The sequence below is a fragment of the Misgurnus anguillicaudatus genome, chromosome 7, assembly GCF_027580225.2.
Source record: "Misgurnus anguillicaudatus chromosome 7, ASM2758022v2, whole genome shotgun sequence".
Taxonomy (NCBI): Eukaryota; Metazoa; Chordata; class Actinopteri; order Cypriniformes; family Cobitidae; genus Misgurnus; species Misgurnus anguillicaudatus.
In genome coordinates, this window is record NC_073343.2 from 22,901,322 (window position 1) to 22,929,101 (window position 27,780).

At 37.9% G+C, this 27,780-nt stretch overlaps 1 protein-coding gene across 1 annotated transcript; it reads left to right on the plus strand.

Moving 5' to 3' along the window:
- Nucleotides 1–3,381: 3,381 nt before the first annotated feature.
- Nucleotides 3,382–27,525, plus strand: LOC129417896 (cysteine-rich protein 2). The gene is made up of 8 exons (XM_055172772.2): nucleotides 3,382–3,573; nucleotides 19,172–19,266; nucleotides 24,001–24,058; nucleotides 24,373–24,504; nucleotides 25,326–25,394; nucleotides 25,507–25,601; nucleotides 25,723–25,780; nucleotides 26,436–27,525. The coding sequence occupies exons 1-8, from the start codon at nucleotides 3,531–3,533 to the stop codon at nucleotides 26,501–26,503; spliced, it is 618 nt and encodes a 205-aa protein (XP_055028747.2). The 5' UTR covers nucleotides 3,382–3,530; the 3' UTR covers nucleotides 26,504–27,525.
- Nucleotides 27,526–27,780: the final 255 nt, after the last annotated feature.

Sequence of the window (27,780 nt, forward strand, 5' to 3'; positions counted from 1 at the left end):
ACCGTTTTTCAATATTTTACTAATTTCTTACCTTAACTTAGACAAATTAATGCATACCTATCTTTTATCAAGGCTTGCACTAAATCTTTGTACAGCGCCTCGTGAATGTGTTAGCATTTAGCCTAGCCCCATCCATTCCTTAGGATCCAAACAGGGATGAATTTAGAAGCCACCAAACACTTCCATGTTTCCCTATTTAAAGACTGTTACATGAGTAGTTACACGAGTAAGTATGGTGGCAAAAAATAAAAAGTGACAATTTTTTTAAGCTAATAAAAAATGAGAACTATATTGTATGGCGGAAAAGCACTTAGCTTGCAGCACCTCGAACTTTGGCGCAGTAATATTGACAGAAGTTTGAGCGAGAGGAGGAGTACAGTAGTCAGGAGTGATGATGTTACTGCGTAGGCATGTACACCAAGGCGTTTCCACCAAGGCGTTTACACCTGTGGCCGACCGCCGGCGTATGTTTTCAACTGTTTCCAATGGAAGCGCTGCTGCTAAGTGCTTTTTCCAACCACAGTGCTGAGCGCCCAAAGTTGAAAGGTATTCAACAGCTTGTCAATGTCACTTTTTACTCAGCCGTCCAATACCAATGGAGGAGGGGCGGGACAAAAGCCACAACAACTAACCTGTGCATCATACAAAACAGAAGCAACTAAAGCGCTTAGCTGATAAAACTCTGGGAAGCGCCCACAGTTGGCGTCCGTCTGGCATTTTCAGCCACATTTAAATGCCTTGGTGTACATGCCGCCTAACAAGAAATTTTACAGTGTATCGCTGCTGTCTGTGAAAATGTCAATTTTTAGCCCTATCATGGGTTGAAACAACCTAGCATTTTGTCTTAAAGCAACCTAGCATATTTAAATTAGTTTTTTAAACCCAATCATTGGATTTGTCCATATTTTACCGTAAGACTAATACTATGCACTAAATGACTAGTTTGTCTCTTCTGCTGAATTGCTTCTGGATGGTTCATAAACTTTACATAATGCATTTTTTGAGAACAGGAGGATCAAATAGGACAGATAAGGAAACAAGGTGCATGCCGTTTTTAAAGGTCAAGTTCGGTATTTTACACTTAAAGCCCTGTTTTCAGATTGTTTATGATGAAATAGAACGGTTTTGAGTGAAATTTGGACATATGATGCTGGCCCGAGAATTTTCGGCTGTTCGATGTATCAGCCACCACCTCTACAATGGCTGTATAGGTGCACTGGAACAATCCTTCCTAAAATGCATTAAACTTTCGTTTACAAAGACGTGAAACTCACCGAGTGGTCAGGGGTGTTCACTGATATGCTCACACAAAAATCGCTACAAAAGATGCTTTCCAACAGGTTTTATCGTAGTTTTTGTCCAACTCCATTGAATTGTATTAGGTGTGCTGTGAGGTATGGTATTACTCCGCGCCGAGAACGTTGTTTGTATTCTTGCAATTGGCAAAGGTGGATTATCGCCATCAACTGGGCTGGAGTGTCTATTATTCAAGCTCTCAACGGAAGAATATACGGATATGAGGCGTTTGGAAAAATACATCCACAAGTTTACAACAAATGCTAAAACACCTGTTAGAAAGCAAAAAGCGATTTTTGTGTGAGCATATCAGTGCACACCTGGCCGCTCGGTGAGTTTTACGTCTTTGTGGGCGAAGGTTTGGTGCGTTTTGGGAAGGATTGTTCCAGTGCACCTATACAGCCATTGTAGAAGTAGTGGGTGATAGAACAGAAATTCTCGGGCCAGCATCATCATATGTCCAAACCTCAGTCAAACCCGTTCTATTTTATCATAAACATCTAAAAACAGGGCTTTAAGTGTAAAATACCAAACTTGTCCTTTATTCATATGAAATATACACCTAAAAAAAAATATTCTTCTATGTTGGGATTTTCTGGTTTATTTCTGAGATTTTTAATCAGTTAGCAAAATGTGTTTTCAGCCACATTGCATTAGCATTGCAAAAGGTCAAGGGTTTGATCCCAGAGAACACAAATACTGATAAAATGAATGGCTTGAATGCACTGTCACTTCGGCAAAAGGTGTCCTCCAAATCCATAAAATGTCAAAAACCTAGACATGTATAAAAAGTAACTAACTGGAGATTGAAGAAATACATTTTTTAACTAACCTGTAAATACCTTCTCCACCAAAACAAAATGTAACATATAATAAAACTCATTGTTTATAACATGGATTAGTTTTGCCCCCCAGAGGCTTCACAGTAACCCCCTGCAATGCAGCTGTAGAAATCTGCTAATACAGCAAACATACTAACTCACACTGTAACACTGACACACAAATGAACTTAAAGGGGACATTTCACAAGACTTTTTAAATCTTTGGTGTCCCCAAAGTAGGTGTGAAGTTTTAGTTCAAAATACCACACAAATAATTTATCACACGTTAAAATTGCCACTTTATAGTGTGAGCAAAAATGGGTCATTGGTATGTCCTTTAAAATGCAAATGAGCTTATATCTTCACTTTATGACAGTGTCCTGGTTGTATAGTGCAAATTAAGGGCCAGCCCCTTCTGACATCACAAGGGGAGCCAACTTTCAATTACCTATTTTTTGACATGCTTGCAGAAAATGGTTTACCAAAACCAAGTTCCTGTTTTTTTTTTTACCGTTTTCTAGGTTGATAGAAGCACTGGGTGGGGACCCAATTATAGCACTGAATCATGGAAATTTCAGATTTATGATATGTCTTATTTAAGGTAAATTAAGTCTGCAACAGCCATAGTAACATTACTTAAAAATTAGAGGAGAATATTAACAAACAATTGTCATTCAGTCAAACATCATCCTGAATAGTAGCCTAAATTTGATATTTAGAAATATTTGGAAGCCTATGGCGAAATTGGTTGTGTGTATTTGCAAATGGGCAAAGGTCTGTAAATCTGCACATTTACTTTGCTGACCAATACATCCCAACTAGACATGGGTGGGGCAAAAGCGTGTAAGAACTGGCAAAGGGTTGGCACTAAACAAAGACATGGTGACGATTTAGGGTGTTGGAAATGTGATGTAAGGGACAAATTTGTCAAAAAACGTAATCATAATGACCTCAACCTAAACAAAAAGAGAAGTATTGTAGGCTACACATACTTGCGACCTGCCAATATCATTCTCGCTCTTATTTCCACTGGTAACGGTCTGGCATGTGCTGAAGAATCCCTATTCATAAGAAGTGAAAGGCGCTATTGTTGGACGCCTTTCGCATTCCCGTTGAAGGATGTGAAAAGGAAGAGCCAGTGGCAGTAGCTAGACAGATGCAGACGGCACCGCCTACTTGTGACTGACTGACCAGTAGCGCGACCAATACGATTAGCGCAGAGAGAAAGCGCTTCAACACAAACCTGCGAAAGAAGGCGGGGCTGTTCAAATACGCTTCGCGTGCTTTGCGTGAGATGCTCCCGTATTTCTCAGCCATTGGTCGACTTGCGCGCGTGGAGGAGAAACCTGCAGCTGACTGAAGAGGATCCCGTTTGAAATTCATTTTATCCTAAAAAACGTTAAATAAAAGACGATGGCCTCAAAGTGTCCTAAATGCGAAAAGACCGTCTATTTTGGTAAGTTTGTTTTATATTTACCTCTAAATTACTCCGTTTAAATGAACGTAAGCGTTACGTTTTGACGTAATAAATTACAGCCACGCTGTATTAGCAAGAAAACGATTGTTTGTTTGTTTGTGGAAAAACACAGATTTAGGAAGTCGAAACTGGAGTTACACAGAACCGTGTTTACGATATATCGCAAAATAAGTTTATGTGCATGCAAATTACGTTCTCACCAACACGAATCAGTTGTCAAAATAGGTAACGTTATCTATTTGCTTTACTGCGTGATTGCATACTAAAGTAAATAAAGGAAATATTTAAATGTTAGCTTTACACTTAAATACTGTTTTGTGAAATTACAGCCCGTTTATAAAACGAAAATTGCCTTGCCCACTTATGTACAGTAATAATACAGCTGTCTGTAGTTAGGCTAGAATTTCTTTACATTCCCCTATTTTCACTAGATGAGTTATTTCTAACTCTATAATGAAGACTTTAAGGTCAAAGTCAATTTGCTTTTATAGACTTGGATGTTTTCTTTCATAATAAAGCACATGGCTCTTTCTGTGACTCTCTCTCTTTCTCTGTCTGGGGAACCAATCACATTGCTTCTCTTTTTATTTATATCCATTTTCTGCCCAGTATTAACTTTTGTTCAATATATACAATTCATAGCATTTAAGCGCTTGAATAGCCTCTTTCCCACTTGACCTTATCATCCCTGCTCTCATATTTATAAGGTTTTTCATCAGTGCATCAGTGCTGTGGTGTAAACTGAGATGGTTATTTAGCTCTTATATTTATGTTGTATTAATCTGTGTCAACATAAAAGCCATGACACAAATACTAAAGCTGTCTGGAGGTTTTAAATCAATAGTACGAGATGGTGTTATTTTAAAGCGTACTATGCAGCTCTTTGCATTGGCGTCGTGTCAGTGGTTGGATTGAGACATCTGTTATTTTAGTGTGGTTCTGCTTCAGGACCCAGATTTAACATTGGACATCAAGAGGTGACCCATCAGAGTACCAAAACTGTTCATCAAGCAAAAGTAAGCAAAGATGTCCATGAATTCAAATATTTCTGTAGATTCTAGTGATGCACAGATACAAAATGTGTGTGCAGATACTAATATTCAATTACTTAGAATCACATCTACCGTTACCAATTGATACAGACAGTTTTGTGTCACGAAATCCTAGAAGCGCAGAGCGTACAAACTGCAATTCTGTCATTGTGACCCAATTCAAAATAATCACACAGCATGAGATCTGATGCATTTTCTCGCTCTTTCTTAGAGCAGATACAATCTACATCACTGTTTTTAAACAATCGGCCAATGTCCAATGGCCAATAGTCAGGAAAAATGCTTTTAACCCCTGATACCGATTATAAGCTGATATATCAGTGCATCCCTAATAGATGGGGACATAGGTGTGGTTTCCCGGACAGGGATTATCTTAGGCCTTAGTTTAATAAGGAAGTATTAGTACAGGGCTCAACATAAAGGACTGCCCAGTGGCCCGGGGCAAGCGTGAGAGACGTTCAGGCCAGTAAAAAGTATTGTCACTTTCCCGATCGGGCTAGTGCTTCACCCTCAGTCACTAAAATATTTTTTTATCAATGTATATTATTTAACATATTGGAAGCAGACATTTATTTGGGTAAAACACGATAAAAGAAACAATGCAATATTTTGCACAGTTGGCTGTCAGTTTACCATTAAAGCAAAACAGTTGGGAGCCTTTTTTCGTTGGAACATGTCTGTTGTATATGTATACAATTATATTTGAATTTTGAATTATTATTTTTAAATATGTGACACTGACTTTTTTTATTGGGGCAAGTGAAAATTTTGGCGGGGCCAATGAAAACCTTAACCACTGGCCTGATCCAGCTGTATACATTTTTTTTTGCGTTGAGCCCTGTACTAGTTTTAACAAACATGCCTTACTAAAAACATTACTTGCATGTGTGCATTTTGAGGAAATACAAATGGCACTGATGTATTTTAAGATATGTCAGTGCTAGTTGTTTTTAGTTTGGACAGCTCTTACATTTATTTTACTACAGGGCTCCAGACTAACTTTCTTTACTAGGAGCACAGTGGCCCCCAAATGACAATTTTAGGGGCGCAACCAGAAAATTTAGGGGCACACACAGTAAATCAACATGCTAACCAAATATTCACATTACTACTAATTTCCACTGTATTACTAATAAATACTTTAATGATAGATGCAGAAAGTACAATGTGCTGTTTCAAATTCAGTATCACATCACAAAAAAAGGTCAAATTACTGGTCTCACATGTGCGACTGGATGTAAAATTCAGTGGCACAATCTCAAATTTTGTTGGCAAAATGCCACCATTTGGTGGCAGTCTGGAGCCCTGGACTAGTCTAATCCCTGTCTGGGAACCGCCCCAGTAGAGTATGCGACAGAGAGAGAATGAAAAATAGACAATTTTATATATATTTCAAAGTCTCTAACATGCACAGCCAAAAAATAATTTGCTTACAGGACAAGGGTGTCTCACAACCTGTCCATGTTGGCATCTGCCTAATTTGGCTAGTTATACTAAGTGACAGATAAATGTGCACTAAAATACTGTAGCTGATGGGATGCACAACCTTAACGTCAAGAACGAAAGATAAGGGAAGCACTTTTGAAAGTTGATAAGCCTATTTATCTCCCTATCCTAAGTATGCACCAATTACACGCTTCGTTGCTTTTGGCTATCTGCATTTAGCATTGTACTTTCCCTCCTATCTATGACCCTGAGAGATCAGTTGTACCAACTGTCTTATTTCACGAGGGCAAAGAAATGGTAAGCAAAACGATGCATGGATAATTGCAGATATCACCTCTACAAGTGTTTATGAACACAGGTTGCAAGGGAGACAAAAGTTTGATGTATTTAAACATATTTTATTGAGTGTAAATTAGGATTTGGATCGGTGCTTTATTGTTAACACGTAAAGTGGTCCGTGATGTCATAGTACTAAAAAAGAACAATATAGGGTCTCACCTCAGACCTCTGTGTACGTCATAAGGGAGTTGGTCAGGAGGATGCAAGTGACTGTTCTTTTATTAGGCATAAGTTGAAGCCAAAGTACATTCCATCCAGCTGTGGACGAGCAGGGGCGCGGTTCAAAACTCCTATTTTGGTCCTCTTCAGCGGTGCCTCTGAATATGTAAATGTCACTAGGTGGAATGTTTGAAAAGTGAAGGTTATATATCCAAGCCTTCAGTCAAGAGAATTAAATGGAAACCAGGATTAATGGTTTTATGCTTGAATTTAATTGAATGGATTAAAATGTAGTTATATTGAAATAAAATGTAAAAAATATTACCAAATCAGTTTTGGTTGCAAAGTCTGTGGCTCCAGAGTGACGTTTTTTCCAAATTGAGTTTGTGGGAGTCAGTGCGTGTGTTCCTGTAAATTCCTTTCTGACTATATCCTGTTTCAGACTTAAGTGGTAAGCCACCGTATTGAGTGGAAAATCTTCAAACTTTCAGCTCAACCGTTGATTCATTTATTGAACAGCTGTAAGCAGATGCTGTGATTTTTTTTTTGGAACTGTAAAAAGCTTTAACTACTTTTCAGAATGAAATCAAGTTTCCCTTTTCTCACACTTTAATTCACAATAGATGAAATTGGAAAAATACACTTGGAGGCATTGCATGTTAAATTGAAAACAAAGGCAGCATTGTTGGTAAACCCTGTAAACAAATTTTAAAAGTTTATATGAATGAAAACATGTCATCTCTTATTAATAGCAAACAGCATTGTATCAAATCTAACAGAAGAGGGAATGACGCCAATCCATGATGACACAGGAATTTTGCCTCTTTCCCTTCTCTCCATCTTACCTTTTATTTGCCGCTGTCCCTTCAGGGCCTGTACTCATTTCTGAACAGAAGTAAAGAATGCTTTCTTTCTTACAATGCCAGTCACATCGAAAGGAGAGATGGCATCTCCATCATGTTTTCCTTTGGTTTTAGCAATGGAAACATTACTTGTCCCCATGCTTGCTTTGCTTTCATGTACTTTACACAAACATTATTGTATGTATGGGTACTAGATACAGAGAGTTCCCTTTTGTTCTTAGCCTCACAGTCGTTTGTGCCCATCTTTCTCTCTCTCTCTCTGTCTCGCGTACACTGTCTGCACCCATTGCGTGTTTTCTGCATGGCTACCCCACAAGCTGTTTAAATTTGCAGAATCTGTTATATAATGCTGCTTCTTGAGTTCCTGCATTCTGCTTTAAGGGGCATTGTGTAATCTTGGGAGTCAGAATGGGGGTCAGGATTCCTAGCAGGCATGAACCTCCACCATAGTTACGAGTCTTTTGCCTTTTGTGTTACCTGAGCCGTTATGTAAGAGCACGTCATGTGACTTGTCCTTAAACTGATATTAATCTAATTATTTTTACCAAAGACTTGTAAACTTGTAATGTACTGTTTGTTTATCTCCCTATATTTGCTCTACCTTGAGATACGTATATGAAATGAGTTTGTTTGGATTGTTTATATGTTTTGTGTGTTTTAAATCAAAATTTGTAAACAGTGTGGCCCTTTAAAACTTTGATTGTTTGAGCATCCTGACCGTTGAGAATTACATGTTCATCATTTCAAAATGGCCAAATATTAAAGGGACATTCCACTTTTTTGAAAATCTGCTCATTTTCAAGCTCCCCTAGTGTTAAACATTTGATTCTTACCGTTTTGTACTTTTAGCATTGAAAATAATCCCCTGCCATTGAAAGTAACCAAGGGGACTATTTTCGGGCAGTGCGTTATATCACTACGCCTGCTGCAGCCATGTTACTTCAGCAAAGTCACTGATTATTACGCCAGTTTGAGAGTATAGTTTCTAGCCATTTCTGCCTAGAAAATTGAAACTTTGAATTTTCTGTCTGTCTTAATACACGATGGAACTACAGAAGAGTTAAGTTTTAAATAGGAAAAATATCAAAACTCTTTGGTTATTTTTTATCTAATCAGATTCAATGGATTGTGCTAAGCTATGCTAAAAGTGTTAGCACCAGACCCGGGGAGAAGCTGAATAGATTTCAAACGGTAAAAATCAAATGTTTAACTCTAGGGGAGCTGAAAAATTAGCATATTTTTTAAAAAAGTGGAATGTCCTTTTAAACATCTGCTTACCAGAAAGATGTCATTGCTTTTGGTATCTGTTTTACAATCTACTGTAAGCTTAGCAATAGATCGTTATGCGCATTGTGCCTATCACGACGGTTTGCAGTAACTCAAAGTATTATTGTTTTCCCATATCGCATTTTCCTTCCATAACATCGCTGTGGATAAAAGCATCTGCCAAATGTTTAAATGGATAATTACTTTTTATTTCAAATTTTAACTAAGCATTTTGTTATAAAGTGGCCAGATATAAAGCTTACCCTGCTTTGTAACGGTGCCAGTATCGGAAAAACATATTGGTCAACCGCTACTTAAAATTTACTAGCACTGATTAGCTGTGTGCATCATGAGTGTATCATTATCTGCAGGGAAGCTTAGCGGTGCATGAGGCAGCATTGATTTGTACTGACAGCCGTGGGCATTGCAGTAGCACATGCACATGCAGCTCTTAATCAGGCTAGAAAATCATGAGGTTGCTTAATTTGTAGCGGGAGAAATCCGTGCTAGACTGAAAATACAGACATCAGAACAGCAGGCCCACATCTGTGCAGCAAAGCCCTACAACCACACCCATCCTTTTCCGCACTACTGTATAGAAGTTCACAGGCCAGTGCAAATTGGAAATCCAAGCTTGCAATCAGACGACAATTTGAGACTTGTTTGGAGAAGGAATTGCAGCACAGGAGTAGACGGTTACGGACATAATCTGGCGGTGCACGGCACTGTTTGCCATCATGAAGCAGAAGGGTCATTAACTGTGTTCTTTAACATCATTCGCTCCCAGAGCATGTGTGCTATTTATAGTTTGAAAAAGCGGAGGATCATGGGAACAAACGGCAGCAATCATTTCCCCACTTCCTGGAGCCGGGAAGTGTATTTGTCTGCATTTGAGGTGCCTTTACCCCCATTTCAGCTCATTGTTTAAGCATACATAGTTGGCTATGGCCTGCGGGACCCTCAGGTGCAAAGCTGGCGGGTTGAACTGTAATCAGTGACTTTAAGCGAAATGCCATGCTGGACCCAGATGGCGTGCATTTTGTTCTTCCATGCAGGAGGATACAGTTGCTACTGTACTAGTGCTTTGAACAGATGGGTCCATAATAATATTTGCAATATTGGAAACAGATCTTTTGTCTTTGCATTTAAATCGTTTTTCAAGTGTTCAGATACATTATGTAATGCATGTCATTGCACATTGCATTTGAGTATGATCTCACTAGGACTTGCATGGATAGTTTAGAGTAGCCAGTTGTCACTCACTAAGTAGATGTTTATTTATACTGACCTTTCAATGTTCCGCTCTTTCATTCCTAATGAAATCCATTATTTAAGAAGGATTTTGGATGTTGTTGAGGATGCAATTCGGAACCCGTAGGGTGTTCAGCTGGTTAAATGTTGTTAAAGCTAATGCTGTTTATCTGTGATTACACATCTCAGACTTTGCTTAAGGCAGGGTCAGCATGCTAAAAACCCTACTTTTTTGAGTAGAGCATACATTTGTTTCTCTGTTTAATTTGTCAGCGATTATAGCCTAATTATGGGCTGCAATTTCCTTAAAGAATGTAGAAATTTTCAGCCTCTATTTTTCCATCATGATTCTTCATCCTTATGTCATTTTAAACATGTTTTTTGGGGGGATTCATGCTAACATCGACCTAGGACTGGGCGGTGTGACAGCATATTCCTTTACCATGAAATAAACGTAACACAGACATAACACGCACTTCTATTCCGTGCATTCCGTGTAATGTAAATAAGTGGGCGTGGCTAACTCTGCACTCCTGCATGTTAGACTAAGTGTGGCGGAGAAACATCTAAAATAATCCACTCATATCAAGTGAACAAGTAATTTTTGTACTTTCATAGTAAGTGGCAGTGCATCCACCCCTTGCTCTCTCAGTGCCCATGCAGAGGTCTTTCGAGGCGCATGCAAGGAGATGTGTCGCCAAATAAAAAAAAAGTACTTCTCGCACACAATGCTACAGGTATTTATCCTGCCTGTAGGTTTGTGCATGTATGCATACTTTTCATTTTACACATTGCCTGTTTTTAAAGTGCACCTATTTCACCTATTTGCTAAAAACGTTATTTTGTGTATTTGGTATACAATGTGTTTGCATGGTTTGTGGTTAAAAAACACATTATTTTCCACATACGTACGTTTTTGTAGCTCCTGCCTTCCTCCTTTGATTTTGTACAAAATTCATCAATCTGAAAAGTGCTGTGTCCCTGATTGACCATCTAATCTTTACATTGATTGACCTGAATACCTCTGATGTCAGCTGGAACTGTGACGCTCCTTACCATGTTTGAAAGATTCGTCCACAATGCAGTGCTGAAAGGAAGTTAATTATGATATTTTTTATTTATTTTATTTAACCTTTATTTAACCATGGAAATCCTTTGAGAACAAGTCTCTTTTGCGAAGGAGCCCTGGCCAAGATAATGATAATGACCGTCGTGTCCACGTCAACTGGCCCAGGAAGTAAACTGTTGCCTACAATCCATGTGTTTGTTGTAGTCCAAGAAAAGACATTGGAAACAATAACTTGGGTCATTGGGATAACTTTTTGCATATAGTTAACATGTACTAACACACCCTTAAGGCCACGGTACACAAAATAGTATACTGCGGCCTTAAGTGAGCCCAGCTTTCAACGTATACTCATCGTGGCTACGTGCGAATGGCCGTGTTCGACATGTACGTAATACAAATGATTTCTTATTCAAATTATTACTCTACCAGGCCGTCAGGGCAGCACTGATTTGGCGACATTTACAGCACATTAAAACATTTAGGATAGGTGAAGAAAAGTAGCCGATCCACCATTGCAAACACACTTTAGAACAAACAACAAGAAAACAAAGATCAGGAATCAAACATTATGGTGACGAAAATGCTCTATGGTTTCTGTTCTTGGAAGAAGTAATAATGAAAGAAAAATAACAATAGTGTGTGTGCAAATGCTGTCTATTGTATAATTGTTTGTAGTGGAGTGTCCTGTCTCAATATTTTCAAGCGCATGCGCTATTGTACGCGGTCCGTACGTGCACTGTCTGTCCGGTCTCAAATTTTGGGCCGCGCGCGGACAACCGCAGACCCTCCTGATGACGAAAATTATGTCATGCGGACGGCGCACATATACGGATGTCTCTATACCTTCGGATTTACACACCAAAGGAAATGTTAAATCCTTAATCAGACCATAGTTGCTCTTTAATGTAGGGGAGAGCGGGGCACAACCTAACACTTTTTGACTTTGGTTCTATCTTTAAAAAAATATTTAAGTTAAATTTGTCTTTTTTTTACACAATCAACACACACATCTCTGCTACAAATGAACACTTAAAGTTTGTTTGTGGAACCTACCGTTATTGTACAATTACACCGAAACGGACAGGAGTGCAAACGTTACAACTTACCCCTTAGGTGGGGTTAATTGTAACAAACAGGGTTTGCTGTTACACCTGCTAGAAAATTTTGTTAAAAGCAAATAATTCAATCAAATTCTATCTATATACTAAAGGTGGATATTGTTTATATATTGTGTGGATATCTATCTATTCATGATCCTTCATCTATCCATCCTTGTATTATGCATCAATGCATATAAATGTGTTTGACTTCATGCAATGTTCGTGTGGCGTCAATGTACCGCTAGAGCTATTTGAAACTTTGTTTTTCCAATAAAGTTTGTGCTTTACAGGATATGAGAACATAATGTAACTAAAAAAGCTATGCAAAATCAATTAGAGCATTTAGACTGAAATGGATGAGCAGAAAGGTATAACATGAATGTAGCTTGAAACTGCGTTGGAAAAATTTGATTTCATGTGATCTTTTTTAATACTTTTCACTTTACACTTTCTGAAAATATCAGATTTCAATCGTATATCCACAAAAACTAGATTTCCACTGACAGTGTAAACATAGTCTTAAGACGGATGACCACTGTACTGCAAAGTTTAACCATCAAACAAACAAACAAACCCAAACCTACCAGTAGAGCTCTTGGGAATTGCTTAAAAAATAATTCCGGCTGGAACTAAACTCTAAGATTAAAGAGCTACAGTGCAGTTGAAGATTGTAAGTCATGACTTAAAGTTTGTTTCTTTTAACTGTACAAGCCAACCAGACATTTATCAAACCACTGGAGTCATTTGTATTACTTCAATGATGGATGTAAGTGCTTTTTGTAGCTTCGCAATGTTGACCCCCATACGCAATATAAATAACATGATGGCATTAAAATCTAAAATTGTTTATGTTCAGCTGAAAAGAGGGTATATTTGAGTGTATTATTCCTTTCTTAAGATAGAGATGGGTTTCTCATGGAGTAAGATGCTATGAGTGCCACTTAATTTGGACATGATATTTTGCGGAGAGTCTTATGAAATCAATTTGATAAATCTCGCTTATTAATGTTGATTTAATTCAATCTTCCATGACCTTGTTTGGTAGAGAGAGTGATTTGTTTTCATCTACAGTACCTTGGAAATGAGAGCTGACAACACTATTAGCCCACATCCAAGCCTGCATCTTCTGCTGAGGTGGCATAAGCGCACTCACGCGAAGGTGCTTTTAATCTCACATCAACGCACAAGGTTTCATTTACAGTCCTTTTGTGCCTGGACACAGCCCATTAAACTGAACCTCTATGGTGTTCTTGGATCAGTTCACTTAGTGTTTGGGTGAAGCTGTGGGGTGAATCACAGGCAAACGTATAAGCAAAGGTCTTAATGCTGATGGAAGATGTTACCTCCACCAGCAGGACATTCTAGACATTTAGCAACAATAAAGGAGAAAACTAAAGAGATTACCCTTCACAGCTCATAACAAAAAGCAGAGCTGATGATCTGCGATCAGGTGTACATATCGCACTATAACCTCTGTCCTTGCTCATCAGAGCCGGACGATGTGAGGCATCGTAACCTTGCATATAATCTTACAAAACATCCATTATGGTTCTCGGTGCATCTAGGCCTCTTATCCAGGGTAACAGGACACCTAATGAAACCCTGACTGGTGAAGCATCTTTCCTCTCTGGTTGGATAACCCCCCACCCACAGGGATGTATAATATCATAGTGCTGTTAGGGATATCTCTCCGGTGATTGTGTATGGTTTATAACGGATTAAGGGACTGTGTAGTCCTGCAGACTCTATTGGAACATAACCCTGACTCCAGCAAGGTTGTTGAAATATTTAGGTTGGAGAAACCTAGCTGTAGATATTTGTTTACATAGCTTTCATTTACAGCCCAAGACCCTTTACTTTTTGACAGCAGTTTAGGAATGACTGATTGGCTGAAAACCCTTGATGTACAGGATTGGGCTCAATTCGATGTATACAAGTACAGGTTGGGAACCGCTGCTTTATGGAACCAAGCAGCACAACAAAGAACCTTCATTTTTAATAATGCATGGTGGTGAGTTTTGGACAGGTAAACATTCCTATTCATGAATATCAGCTGACGTCACTCACATCTCAAACTTGTCTTCTGCTATTTTGAGTGCCTGAAGTGGTCGCAAAAGAACTAGAAGCTATGCCTTCAATATATAATGAGCATCAAAATCGCTATTTTTGCAACACTAAGAAGGCTCGACACAATATGATGATTTGCTCGAAGTGTCACATGGATCTCTACACATGAGAACATTGTTTGTGTACACAGAGTTTACTGGAAGGAGGGTTTTGAACAACTGACTTTGTCTGTTTTGGTGTCCGCTCACCGCCATCTTGCCTGTCAAGAGGTATCGATCTCCGAATGCGACGTAAGGAGAGAGGAGAGTAAAGATATAGGTCCTAAAGCATAGTTCCATATAAATGTATGGATATTGATCTTCTAGTTAAAAAAGGAGCCTCATATGAGATTCCGTCATTCGCATTCGGAGATCGATTCTTTATGTCTGGCAAAGACGGCGAGTGGACACCAAAACAACCAAAGTCAGTTCAAAACCTTTCTTTTTAGTAAACTCTGTGTACACAAACAATGTTCTCAATGCTTGCGGTCATGTGTAGAAAAGTTTCATGTTGTGTCGCGCCGCCTTAGTGTTGTAAAAATCATGGTAGTTCAGTAGCAGCGGACAGCGGCTGGAAGAACACGTCAGGGATCAAGTAGGGATCACGCCCTAACGATATTTTTTCACAGTCAAGGTGCGAAATGTTGTTTTTCGTAGCCATTTACTGTATCTGTATGAATCATAGACGGTAAAAGATAAGAAATTCGTAAATTGTAGCAAGCTAGCTAATGCTTGTCAGTACCCTACTGGTACTCGGTAGGTACTCAAAATGGCGGATAAAAAGCAGATGACGTAAAAGTTCACATGACTGATATTCATGAATACGTTAAATTTAAATTTCAGACAGCTCTAGCTCTAGTAGAAATCAAATCGAATATTCGAAGCTTTGGAAGGAGGGGCTGAACATATTTTTCTCTTTAATAAAGGCAGGAATCTCTGTGTGTGTGTGTGTGTGTGTGTGTGTGTGTGTGTGTGTGTGTGTGTGTGTCTATCTACAGTTTTATTATGTGACGGATGTGTTGCTGGGGACCCAGGGGAGTGTAGTGCCTTTTTATTCGTGCAATATGGACATGTGACACGTTTAGAATTGATAAACTTTAAAAACACTACAGAACAGCGCAAGCCGGAAGCGGCGTGCCTGTCACGCGTTTTGCGAGAACAGCATTAGTGAAACAAAACACAAGACCAATACTTTTAATAAGTTAGCCTAACATTTTTCTAGCAAACAAACACTCCCGTATCAGAAATTAGCAGCACAGTAATTACTGACAACGTAAAGGGTATGCTATTTAAATAAAACAACGAAAATAAATGAACGAAGTTCAACAAACTGTAAGTTTATTTATAACACTTACACCATCCAATATGTTTATTTCATCAGCAGAACAATAAAGAAGATATTTTGCAGAAACCCCAGTGCTCCGTCATGCAAGTCAACCGATCCGCACACTTTAAGAGCTAAAGCATATATATCCAATACAAAAGTAATCCCCCATAACTCCGTGTGACATATTGACGTTTTGTGAAGCAAATCAATCAGTTTTTGCAAGAAACTGAACGTTATTTACAACACGATTAGCGTGAATGCCAAAGCAGGAAGCGCGCTTTCCGTTTGAGGCGATCTCTTCCACTGGTGGCGTTTGGTGGCTGTTGGCTATGGATGTTGGTATCTCTGCGGCACCTATAGAGCGAGAGCGTGAAGCGCACTTCCTGCTTGGCAAAAGCTCTGCATTAACGCTGTAAAATATTTATATATATATATTCAAATCTCAAAACTGAAAATCGAATGTCAGCCCACGGAACGAATATTTAAATATTCTGGTCCAGCCCTACCCACATGTACTTTTCAAATGGTTCATCTCTGTGTGGGAGCTTTTTGTTTGTCTCTGGAAGAATATTATTTTGCACAACTATACACTTGGCTGTATAAATCTCCTCTTCTTGGTATGAAAGTGATCTCTGTTACCCAGACATAGACCTCCCAAGAGATGAACTGAGAGGGCAGTAGGACTGAAAGAATGAAAACAATACTTTTCCAGACGGAAAAGCGAAGGAGGAGGAGGGAGCAGAAGGAAACCGTTTGTTCTCCCTGACCGATTATGCCCAGTTCTGATAAGAAAAGGTGTTTCCTCCTTCAACAGGAGAGTTGTCTCAGCAGGGACAACTCATTGTATGGAGACTCGCATGTATAATTTGAAGGAGTATTATTAGGTCTGGAGAAGCCTAGCGGGGCCCTCCTATAGAAATGGTACAGGAGGGGAAATGGAGAAGTGGGTTTGAGAGGTGTCTTTGTTAGTTGTCATCACTTTCCAGCTAAAATTATCCCCCTGCCACAGCATTTCATTGTCTTGCACATCAACACATCTCAGCTATAGAAGAAACCACCATGAGCTTACAAAAAACTGGGCCATTTTCACAATGTGAAATGATCTCATTGCCTGCCAGAATACAAATTCCCAGACTAAAACACAAATCATGAAGCTATGAAAACTATACAGTATAAAGCCACCATTAATAATAATATGTTAAGACAACTGTTGACGTTGAGGCAGGAGAGGTTCTTTGCTTTAACCTTTAAAGAAATGCACAGCATTCTTTCCTTTTTTAGACACTTGGGTTTTCAGACAGGAAGTGTCATAATGTTATTCCATGGCACATTCATTACTAATCAGGAGCTGCCGCTTCCAAGATACGGGATGAGGGGAAAGTACAGCAATAAAATTGGCATCAGATTTACATCACATCACCACAGTGCGGTATCTTATTCCCATAGTTTAAGGATCAGAAATGTTAGGGGCTGGTCCACTGCAGTGTGTCCACAAACACTGTATTATCACAATACGAGACACGACATGATTTGCTTTATAGACCTAGTACAACATTGATGCAGATTAAACTACCCAACCGTATATAAAATGTACCAACCTTAGAAATAACCAAAAATGAAATGCAACATGCACAATATGCAGCAATTATATTATTTCACATCACTAAACCATCATTTATAATAGTAAAACAGTGACAAGGACCTTTAATTTGCAAAATCTACACTTTTAGTTTACTACAGTTCAGGTGCACATTGAATCTTGGGATAGCCAAGGCTGTGAACGACCCAATTATGGATCTTTGGTTTCAGGGGAAATGAAGGCTGATTTGGGGGCCTTCGAAGGATGCAGCCCGTGAATTGGGACACCCACTGTGTTTTGAAAGGAAGGGGTGAGCTGTGGACTGAGCCGTTGGTTGCAATTCACAATCTCACAACTTGATGCCGCTAAAACTCATTGGACCGTTAAACAAACCTTTGATATAACAGGATTAGTCCATTTTCTTAAAAAATAAAATCCAGATAATTTACTCACCACTATGTCATCCAAACTGTTGATGTCTTTCTTTGTTCAGTCCAGAAGAAATTATGTTTTTTGAGGAAAACAGTCCAGGATTTTTCTCATTTTAATGGACTTTAATGGACCCCAACACTTAACAGTTTTAATGCAAAGGACTCTAAACGATCTCAAACAAGGCATAAGGGTCTTATCTAACGAAACGATTGTCATGTTTGGCAAGAAAAATAAAAAAATGCACTTTTAAACCACAACTTCTTATCTTCCTCTGGTTGTGTGATGTGCCAGTGGAAAGGTCACGTGTTACATATATGAAACACACATTTGCGGACCATTTTAAACAGTAAACTGACACAAAGACATTTGTTAGTATCATTTGACATACAACAACGTCGGAACGGTCCTCTTTCTCCACACTTGTAAACAATGGGGCGTAGTTTTGCATATGTCATCCGTGACCTCTTCATGTGATGACGTATTACGTGAGGTCAAGCTGGCTCGTCACACGACTGGAGGAGGATGAGAAGTTGTGGATTAAAAGTGCTTTTTTATTTTTCTTGCCAAAAATGACAATCGTTTAGATAAGACCCTTATGCCTCGTTTGGGATCGTTTAAAGTTCTTTGCAATTTTGCACTGCATTAAAACTGTTAAATGTTTGGGTCCATTAAAGTCCATTAAAATGAGAAAAATCCTGGAATGTTTTCCTCAAAAAACATAATTTCTTCTCGACTGAACAAAGAAAGACATCTACATTTTGAATGACATGGTGGTGAGTAAATTATGGATTTTTTTAAGAAAATTGACTAATCAGCTCTGGCATTTAATCCAAGTGCATAGTTTTCTGCTATTGACAGAAATTATGTCTCTAATGTTTCTTTTATTTTTAATTTGACAGCTTTTTTTTGTGGTTTTCACAAACGTTTCACAAAATACCTTCCAGGAAATGTTTCTCCTAAAAATATATAAACATACAAATATATCAAATGAAAGAACAGACCCTCTGCTTTCAAACAAACAAGCAGGGAAAAAAAACTATTCTATATATATATTTTATCTCCTTATAAACTCCTGAATATGTATGTTTTTCTTTGAAAATACTATTTTTTTTTAGCAAAAAGCAGAAATAATTACACTTTTGTTTACACTCAGAATGATTATCAAAACATACACAGAGTTTAAAATTAGTAAATAACGTTTTGGCTTCGTTTTTTTATAAATTGGGTAAGTGTCATCTAGTGGATTGCAGATTAACATAAAATTTAATTAGGAACACTTTTTATGCAAATGTTTATGCAAATGTTTCCTCTTAATTGATGAGAATTCGTCAATGGCAGAAAAAGAGTTAAAGTGATCAGACTTAAGCAATATTCACCTAGTGGTTAACACAACAGGCAAAGAAAAAGGAAAGAACTCGAGTCATGCTTAATCTAAATAATTTCATATAGAGATTTGAAGGTGGGCTCTTTTGATGTAACCACACTATAGCAACGCACTAAAATCCATTCCACTTTTGGTGTCAAACACCTTCAGAAAGTGTCAAAATCTAGTTCATAATTGTTTTCCTCTCCTTCTGCTTGCCTTCCAGCTGAGAAAGTGACATCATTGGGAAAGGATTGGCACAAGTTCTGTCTGAAGTGTGAGCGCTGCAGTAAGACCCTGTCAGCAGGCAGCCATGCTGAGGTGAGATAATGAAAGCTACAGATCAAACACTACCTTTCTTTGCTGTGTAAGAGGGGAAACTCAAACTCCCAACAGCTGAGTATTGACTTTATGACATTGAACGTTTCCATCAGAAGGTCAGCAGTTCTGTTTAAAGAGTACTACTCCAGCATTAGGACTAAAGCACATGTCATTGGTGTTATGTGTTGATGTCTTGCTTGCACATTCTTGTAGTATGCCACACACAACCTTTCTCACTGACTACGTTTACATGTACAGCAATAATGCAATTATTTGCAATAATCAGAGTAAGGACTTAATTGCAGTACATGACTGGAGCTAACCACTCCTGTTTACAAGCAGTTTTTATTTTCGGATTATTCAGAAAATAGCCCAATGCAGAGCACAAATGATGAACTCCCATATACTGTCCACGGTTTTAAATGACAAACGTGTTATTATGGATGTATTTTGTTATTCGGTGCCATCATGAAAACAGAAATATTATGTCAGATCAAATAACGTGACAGCAGCGTATAAACCCTTACAAGCACTGTTTCTGGTTTGAAGGAATGTTCCATTTTCTTAAAAGAAAAATCCAGATAATTTACTCACCACCATGTCATCCAAAATGTTGATGTCTTTCTTTGTTCGGTCGAGAAGAAGTTGTGTTTTTTTGGGGAAACACTGCAGGATTTTTCTCATTTTAGTGGACTTTGGTGGAGCCCAGCATTTGGTACTTGGCTCAACACTTGACAGTTTTTTTCAGCGAAGTTTCAAGGGACTCTGGGGGATCCCGAACGAGGCACAAGGGTCCCATCTAGCGAAACGATTGTCATTTTTGACAAGAAAAATAAAAAATATACACTTTTTAAACCACAACTTCTCGTCTAGATCCGGTCGTGATGCGGCAGCGTGACCCCACGCAATACGTCATGACGTCAAGAGGTCACAGAGGACGAACGCGAAACTCCACCCCAGTGTTTACAAATGTGTTGAAAGAGGACCGTTCCTACATTGTTGTATGTCAACTGATACTAATTAATGTCTTTGTGTCAGTTTATTGTTTACAATGGTCCGCAAATGTGCGTTTTATATATGTAACACGTGACCTCCCTATGCATTTACGTTAGGTCGCGCTGGACCGGATCTAGACGAGAAGTTGTGGTTTAAAAGTGGATTTTTTTTCTTGTCAAAAATGACAATCGTTTCGCTAGATAAGACCCTTATGCCTCGTTTGGGATCGTTTATAGACCTTTGAAACTCTGTTGAAAAAAACTGTTAAGTGTTGAGTTAAGTATTAAATGTTGGGCTCTATTAAAGTCCATTAAAATGAGAAAAATCCTGCAATGTTTTCCTCAAAAACATAATTTCTTCTCGACTGAACAAAGAAAGACATCAACATTTGGATGACATGGTGGTGAGTAAATTATCTGGATTTTTCTTTTAAGAAAATGGAATATTCCTTTAAGGCAGACTGCTTGTTTAATTTGCGCTTTTTAAGGTGCGTGACTAAAACGCGCACGTCAGTTAGTGCAATTTAAAGTGTTTACATGGCATACGCCACCTGTTTTAATACGATTATACTTGATGCAATTATGAGTTTAATCCCGTTATTTGATCAAGTATTGTGTTTACATGAGGTAAAGTATAATCACAATATTGTCAAAATCCAATTATAATCGCATTATGAGGGTGCATGTAAACGTGGTCACTGTTTCAGACATCTGTGTGAAATGCAACATAATGAAATGTTTGAAGTCCCAGATTGATTCTCTTTATTGATGTGCTGAATGTTGTGCATGTCCAGTGTACTGTTTGTGTGACTGCACTGATTCTGCATGACCCGCATAACATCCTGTTACATCACACTGTGACCAACTACATTTGAATTGGATGTTTTAGAGCCAAATTATTAGGGATCTCTCTTACTATAACCTTTAAGTAGGGATGCACCGATAGGATTTGTTTGGGCCGATACCGATGCCGATTTAAACAGACAACTTCTGGCCGATACCGATGCCGATACCGATATTAAACACTTGTACAATACTATACAGTTGGTCTATTAGCTAGTTTATTTCTGCATCAAATAATTTTTACTGAACATGGATTGGATCTAATTATCATTCAACTGACCAACATAATAAGAGAGGCACAAATTAAGCTAAAACAAATATAATAAGACAGCATGACAACCTCAAAGGTGGTTTTTGCTATTCAGCATTTATTTGATAAACAAAATTAACTCATTTTTTACATATAATGGATTTCTTTATGCAGTTAATTAATAAACAATCGGTATCGGCCTTTCTCGTGCTATTGCCGATATGCCGATGGTTTCAAATTCATCAAAAATCGGCCGATAAATATCGGCAGCCGATACATCGGTGCATCACTACCTTTAAGATTATAGGTTGACTGTTGCATTGGAAAAAATATGTGTGCGCGCGCTCGCGTGTGTGGGTGTGTGTGTATCAGGGCTGTCAATAGATGAAAATATTTAATTTAGATTAATTGCTTGATTGTGATGAGTTAACCCGTGATTAATCGCAACTTAATCGCACATCTTTATCTATTCTATATTTACCTTAACCCTGGAGAACCCAAAAACCCTTTTATGAGCAGCAATTAACATTGGCCAAATTTGACCTCTGGGTTCTCCAGGGTTAATTTAACACTTTTTAAGTTTTTAATACTCTAATCAACATGGGCATTGACAAATACAGATGCTTTATGCAAATGTATGTTTATTATTATTGAAAGAGTCACCAAAGTTTTTTAAATTCTGTTAGATTTTTTAAGGTTCATAAACAAAATCACTGCATCCACCTTAAAATTTAAAACTAATAGATTTGGCACACACAAAAAAGTCAAAATCAATATTAATATATGTTAATTTTTTATTATTGTTTGATTGACATTAAGACACAGACGGTTTTAAAGGAAAACACCACCGTTTTTCAATATTTTACTATGTTTTAACCTCAACTTAGACAAATTAATACATACCTATCTTTTTTCAATGCATGCACTTAATCTTTGTACAGCACGTTGTGAATGTGTTAGCATTTAGCCCCATTCATTCCTTAGGATCCAAACAGGGATACATTTAGAAGCCACCAAACACTTCCATGTTTTCCCTATTTAAAGATTGTTACATGAGTAGTTACACGAGTAAGAATGGTGGCACAAAATAAAATGTGGCGATTTTTTAAGCGATAAAAAAGTAGAACTATATTCCCTAAAATCCCATAAAAAACACTGATGTGCCGTTTTGGGTGTGTCCTTTTAAATGCAAATGAGTGGTTTGTTGCAATTGAAACTCTGAATTATTTTCTCTCTCTCCTTTTCTTTGCACTAAATGGCAGTGCTGTAATTGGATAGTGCAGATTAAGGGGCAGTATTATTATAGTAAGAGCTCCTTTTGACATCATAAGGAGAGCCAAATTTCAACGACCTATTTTCTCATGTGCTTGTAGAGAATGGTTTACCAAAACTATGTTACTGGGTTGACCTTTTTCACATTTTCAAGGTTGATTGAAGCACTGGGGACCCAATCATAGCACTTAAACATGGAAATAGTCAGATTTTCATGCCATGGCCCCTTTAAAAGATCTCTTAATATTAGTGATAGTATTGCAACAGCCATAATGGTTGAAGTTTTCAAGATCATCGCTGTACATAAGGTGATGATCCTAAGTATCTTTGTTTTTCTGGTATAAAGTTGTAAAGGTTTAACAGGAATGGGGATATTGGGTTGTATTGTCTGGGAAAAGTGTGGGTAGGGAAATGTACTCTTAACTTAAATGGGAGCTGATAGATGTGGGTAGTCACAGCCTCAGACATCACGCCCACTTACCTTTCATGTCTAATGCATATTGCACACATAAAACGGCAATAGCATACTCCAGACGGCAGGCTTCAATTTGATTATCTGGCTTTCAAGGTGCACAGGTTTTTATCTGCTGTCTGGGAAACAAAGTGCTTTAGAGAGTTGCGTATAAAAACTCTCAAATGTGAATTTGCCATTCATGCCATTAATATAAAAGAGAAATTTGTCAGTTTACTACTTATTGTCTATGAGCGGTATTGGAACATATAAATGGTTAAAATCTGGCTATGCGAGACGAGATGTTGGCGAAGTACTAATATTCCCTCTGTAGTGTCACCTTGGAGCCCTGAGTAGACTGCCGGACCTCTTAGCACGCATCATGTTTTTCAATCATGGTCTTTTTTTGACCATGTCTGTAAAGCTTTGCTGGAGAATAGGACTCATTACATATCTGTTCCTTTGCATTCCTTTGAACTGGTGGCATGAGGCCGCTGTTCTCTTCCGTTCCTTTATTCTGCCATATGCAGTAACGGTCCCACGGCTGCCCTCTGACGGTTCCCATGGCAACCCTTTACCGCCGCTGGCCCTGAACCGAAGGTCTCCGGGAGGGCCTGCCATTAAAGTATGGCCTGTCTTCCATAGCTCATGTACAAGCGCAGACACACAACATACTTTTAATGTTTTACACATCAACATAGACTGTGTCCTAGTAACTACTGCAAATGTTATCAAGAAAGGGAAGTTTACTGGATGGTGACAAGGGATACAGTTTGTGCAAATACATAACTTTTTACTAATAGAGTCTCCAATATGAAAGATGGTTGTGAACTAAAGACAATCTATTTCTATATTATCTATTCGTTTTTCTTAGGATTAAATGTTAAAATATTGACCATGCCTTTTCTTTTGTTTCCTCACAGCATGGTGGGAAACCATACTGCCACAAGCCATGTTATGCTGCCCTCTTTGGGCCAAAAGGTGAGAGGTGCTGATGTAACCAAATGTGAAATCATGATCAGAGTCATATTGGAAAGTCAGTCATGGAATGAACATTTATTTGGTTAATACAATAAATGGATTATGTTCATTGTATTCATCTCGGGTATTCAATATACACTTTAAAATGTAATTTAGTAAACTACAGAACAAATTTAAAGGGCGCCCTCTGTTGGGTATAAATGTTTCCTTATTTAACAGTTATTGTAAAAAATAAAGATATCTGTCTGTAAAACACATTTGTATGTTTTTCATTGGTGGTGAGACATCTTGATGATATTCTTGTTTATATCTAGGTGTAAACATTGGAGGTGCGGGCTCTTATGTATATGAGGCTCCGGCCAACAATTCACCAACATCCACTGTGGACTCTGCACCCAAACCTCAGGAGAAGTTGGTTCCAGCTTCTTCCAGACCACCATCTAAAGGTAAAACTACTTATATTCCTGGTCGGGGTGAATCTGTAATGCTGCCGAGTGGATGATCTCATCTAAAAACGTCTTATATCACCACAGCGTCTGGGTTTTGATGACACTTTTGGGGGTTTATGTTGGGGGTCTTATCTACATGGCTAATCTACAAGACAAAACTGCAGTAATATTGCAGTAATATTTATAGATATAATTTAGCATTTCATCCTTATCCAGTTCTTTTAACCAGATATTTGTGTTACTTACTACTAGGGCTGGGTATCGATTCAGATGTTCCAGATCGATTCGATTTCGATTCTCTGTTTGATTTTCGATTCCGGTTCTCGGGTCGATTTTTATGCTTGATTCAACTCAATAAATATAGATTTAATAGAAATACTATATTTATAAAAAAGAACAGTGAACGTAAGTTTACAAGTGGGTAATTAATAAAAAGAAATTAAGAGCCACAAACCTGTATATTACACTTCTTTATTTTAGGTACACTTGTGTACATTAAAACAGAAACCATCTCTAATTTTTAAATGCATACAATTATGTTAAATACAATACAATTTTGATGCAAGATGAAAAATGTATGCTGAAAAAAGTCAGAACAGTCGCATTCCTTGATCAAACTGGATCAGGTTATTTCATTTAAAAAAAATTTGATTTGTGGCCTTTGAGAATCGATTTTGAATCGACCACGTTAAAAAAAGATTAATAAAAAAATATTTAAAAAATTGCCCAGCCCTACTTACTACTGCATTGTCCTTTATGAATAAAATGCTTTGCAGTGTGACATTTAAACTTAACAGTGCGTAATGCGTTTTGTGCAGCTGGAAGCATCACTACTTTCTCTGGAGAAGCCAATATGTGTCCCAGATGCAACAAGAAGGTCTATTTCGGTATGTACATCTCAAACCGTAGACCTCTGTTTATAATGGCAAGATATGTGCTGTATAACAGACATGCAGTAGAGCTTGAAGAATGACACGTCTTATTACTTGCCTATGGCAGCTGAGAAGGTGACATCACTGGGGAAAGACTGGCATCGGCCGTGCCTGCGCTGTGAGAGGTGCAGTAAGACGCTGGCAGCTGGCAGCCATGCAGAGGTGAGTGCGAAACAAAAGCTGCTTACAGTAGATCACAAAATTAACTGCTGTAATGCTTCTAAACAAAATGTTTTTCTTATAATAAAAGCTTATAAATGCATATTTTTTTATCTTTTTTTAGCATGAGGGTCAGCCCTACTGCCATAAACCATGTTACGCTGTTCTCTACGGCCCAAAAGGTACTGTGTATGAGATTTATTATTTTTAACTCTAGGGGGAGCCATGAGACCATTTTGATTTGATATGAAATTGTTAAAGGGATAGTTCACCTTAAAATGAAAATTCTTTCATCATTTACTCGTCCTCATGTTGTTTTAAACCTGTATGAATTTCTTTTTTCTGATGAACACAAAAGAAGATATTTTGAGAAATGATGGTAAACACACAGCATATAGTGATCATTGACTTCCATAGTAGGAATTAAAAATATGATGGAATTTAATGGGTACCGTCATCTGTGTGCTTAACATTATTTATCAAAATATTTTCTTTATCTATCACAATACTTCAAACTTATTTTTTCCTACTATGGAAGTCAATGGACACTATGCTGTTTGTTTACCATCATTTTTCAAAATATCTTCTTTTGTGTTCATCAGAAAAAAGAAATTCATACAGGTTTAGAACAACATGAGATCCCTTTAAGTTTGGGACATTTGTATTTTATCTTTTATCTCAATAGAAAATTGGTGTTGAGTGTTCACATATGTGCCTTATTAGTTAGCATTCATGCAATATTAGATCATGTCTACCTTCATTTATTTATTTACTTAAATGTGATTTTATGTGATTTTTGTCATTAGTAGTCTAATTCAAGTCATTTGGGATTTACAGGTGTGAACACTGGTGGTGTCGGGAGCTACATCTATGACAAGGAGGTCAACGCTGAGGCACAGCCTTGATTTCTACTAATTAAGTCCTTTCGGATTCCTCAACATCATCACTATAATCACATCCACTTCCTGAACCTCACGCACTCTCACGAATTTCCCCGCCTTATCAAGGATAACGTGCCAGTTCGGATCTTCCTGCAGAAAAGTGATGCCACGTACCACAACTTTATCGCTCCACTTAATTTCCTCTTTGCCCTCCAGACATTTTGACTGGCATGATATACACAATGTGATCATGTCTGACTTAATCCATGTGATTTATTTGTAATTTATATAAATGTATGTTTTTTTATTTAATATGTATAATCAGTGTTTCCCAACGTTTAAGCAAGTTGAAACCTGGATCCGCTCCTGACAATACTGCATGTACAGTAGAACGCACTGTATGTCCCTTGTAGCACATAAAACTACAGTTTTATGTGTTTAAGAGAGCTTTGTTTTTTTGGCATTTCAATCGTTTGCCGACAGGCAGATTAATGTCACCTCTGTGCAGGTGCAGCTCAGGAGCACATCACCATAAATAACATTCTCCAACCCAGATTTACTTTTGGCAGTATGGCAACATTCCTACACTAAAGCATTTTAAGAGATGGTCTGCAAGATGTACTATATGCAGACAGTCAAGTAAATGGTCAGGCTCTTATTTTCTTTCAGGGGAGGACAGACTTTTTATGAGGTCACTCACTATTTGAAGTCCACAGGGATTAATGCCTGATGACTTAAAAGGCTGCAGCTAATATTTATGACACCAATCTAATACCATTACTTAAAGCGTGGAATCAGATTAGGAAAAAGATATGAATACACATTTGTATTGTTTTAGAAGAACCCCAGTTTCTCAGTGATGAAACTGTAGTATTATATTTCTTCAGCTTGTATTAAGTTCAACTAGAATGTGCGTTTGGACGGTTTTTGCTATTATATTTTGTATTCGCTTTAGTTCTTTTGATAACTTTCTTGCAAATAGATCCTGAAATTTGTCCCTGCTGCTTCTGTATGTTTAATCTTGCATTAAAGCTTACATAACTCTTTTCATTCGTCTTGGATTTCATATCACATCAGTAACATTCTGTTTACGGTGTGTGTGTGTTATAACAGGAAAAGAGCATCATGGGATATGGATGGACTTCTGCTACAGTCACTGTTTCCAGTAATAAGTTTTAAATGGTTTAGAAAGCGTCATTATGTTATAATCTATCACAATTTATTACTGAGTGAAAGTGTTGTAGTCAAGACCACCTAAATCGAGACCAAGACTTGAAGGCACTTCGACAAAAGAGACGAGG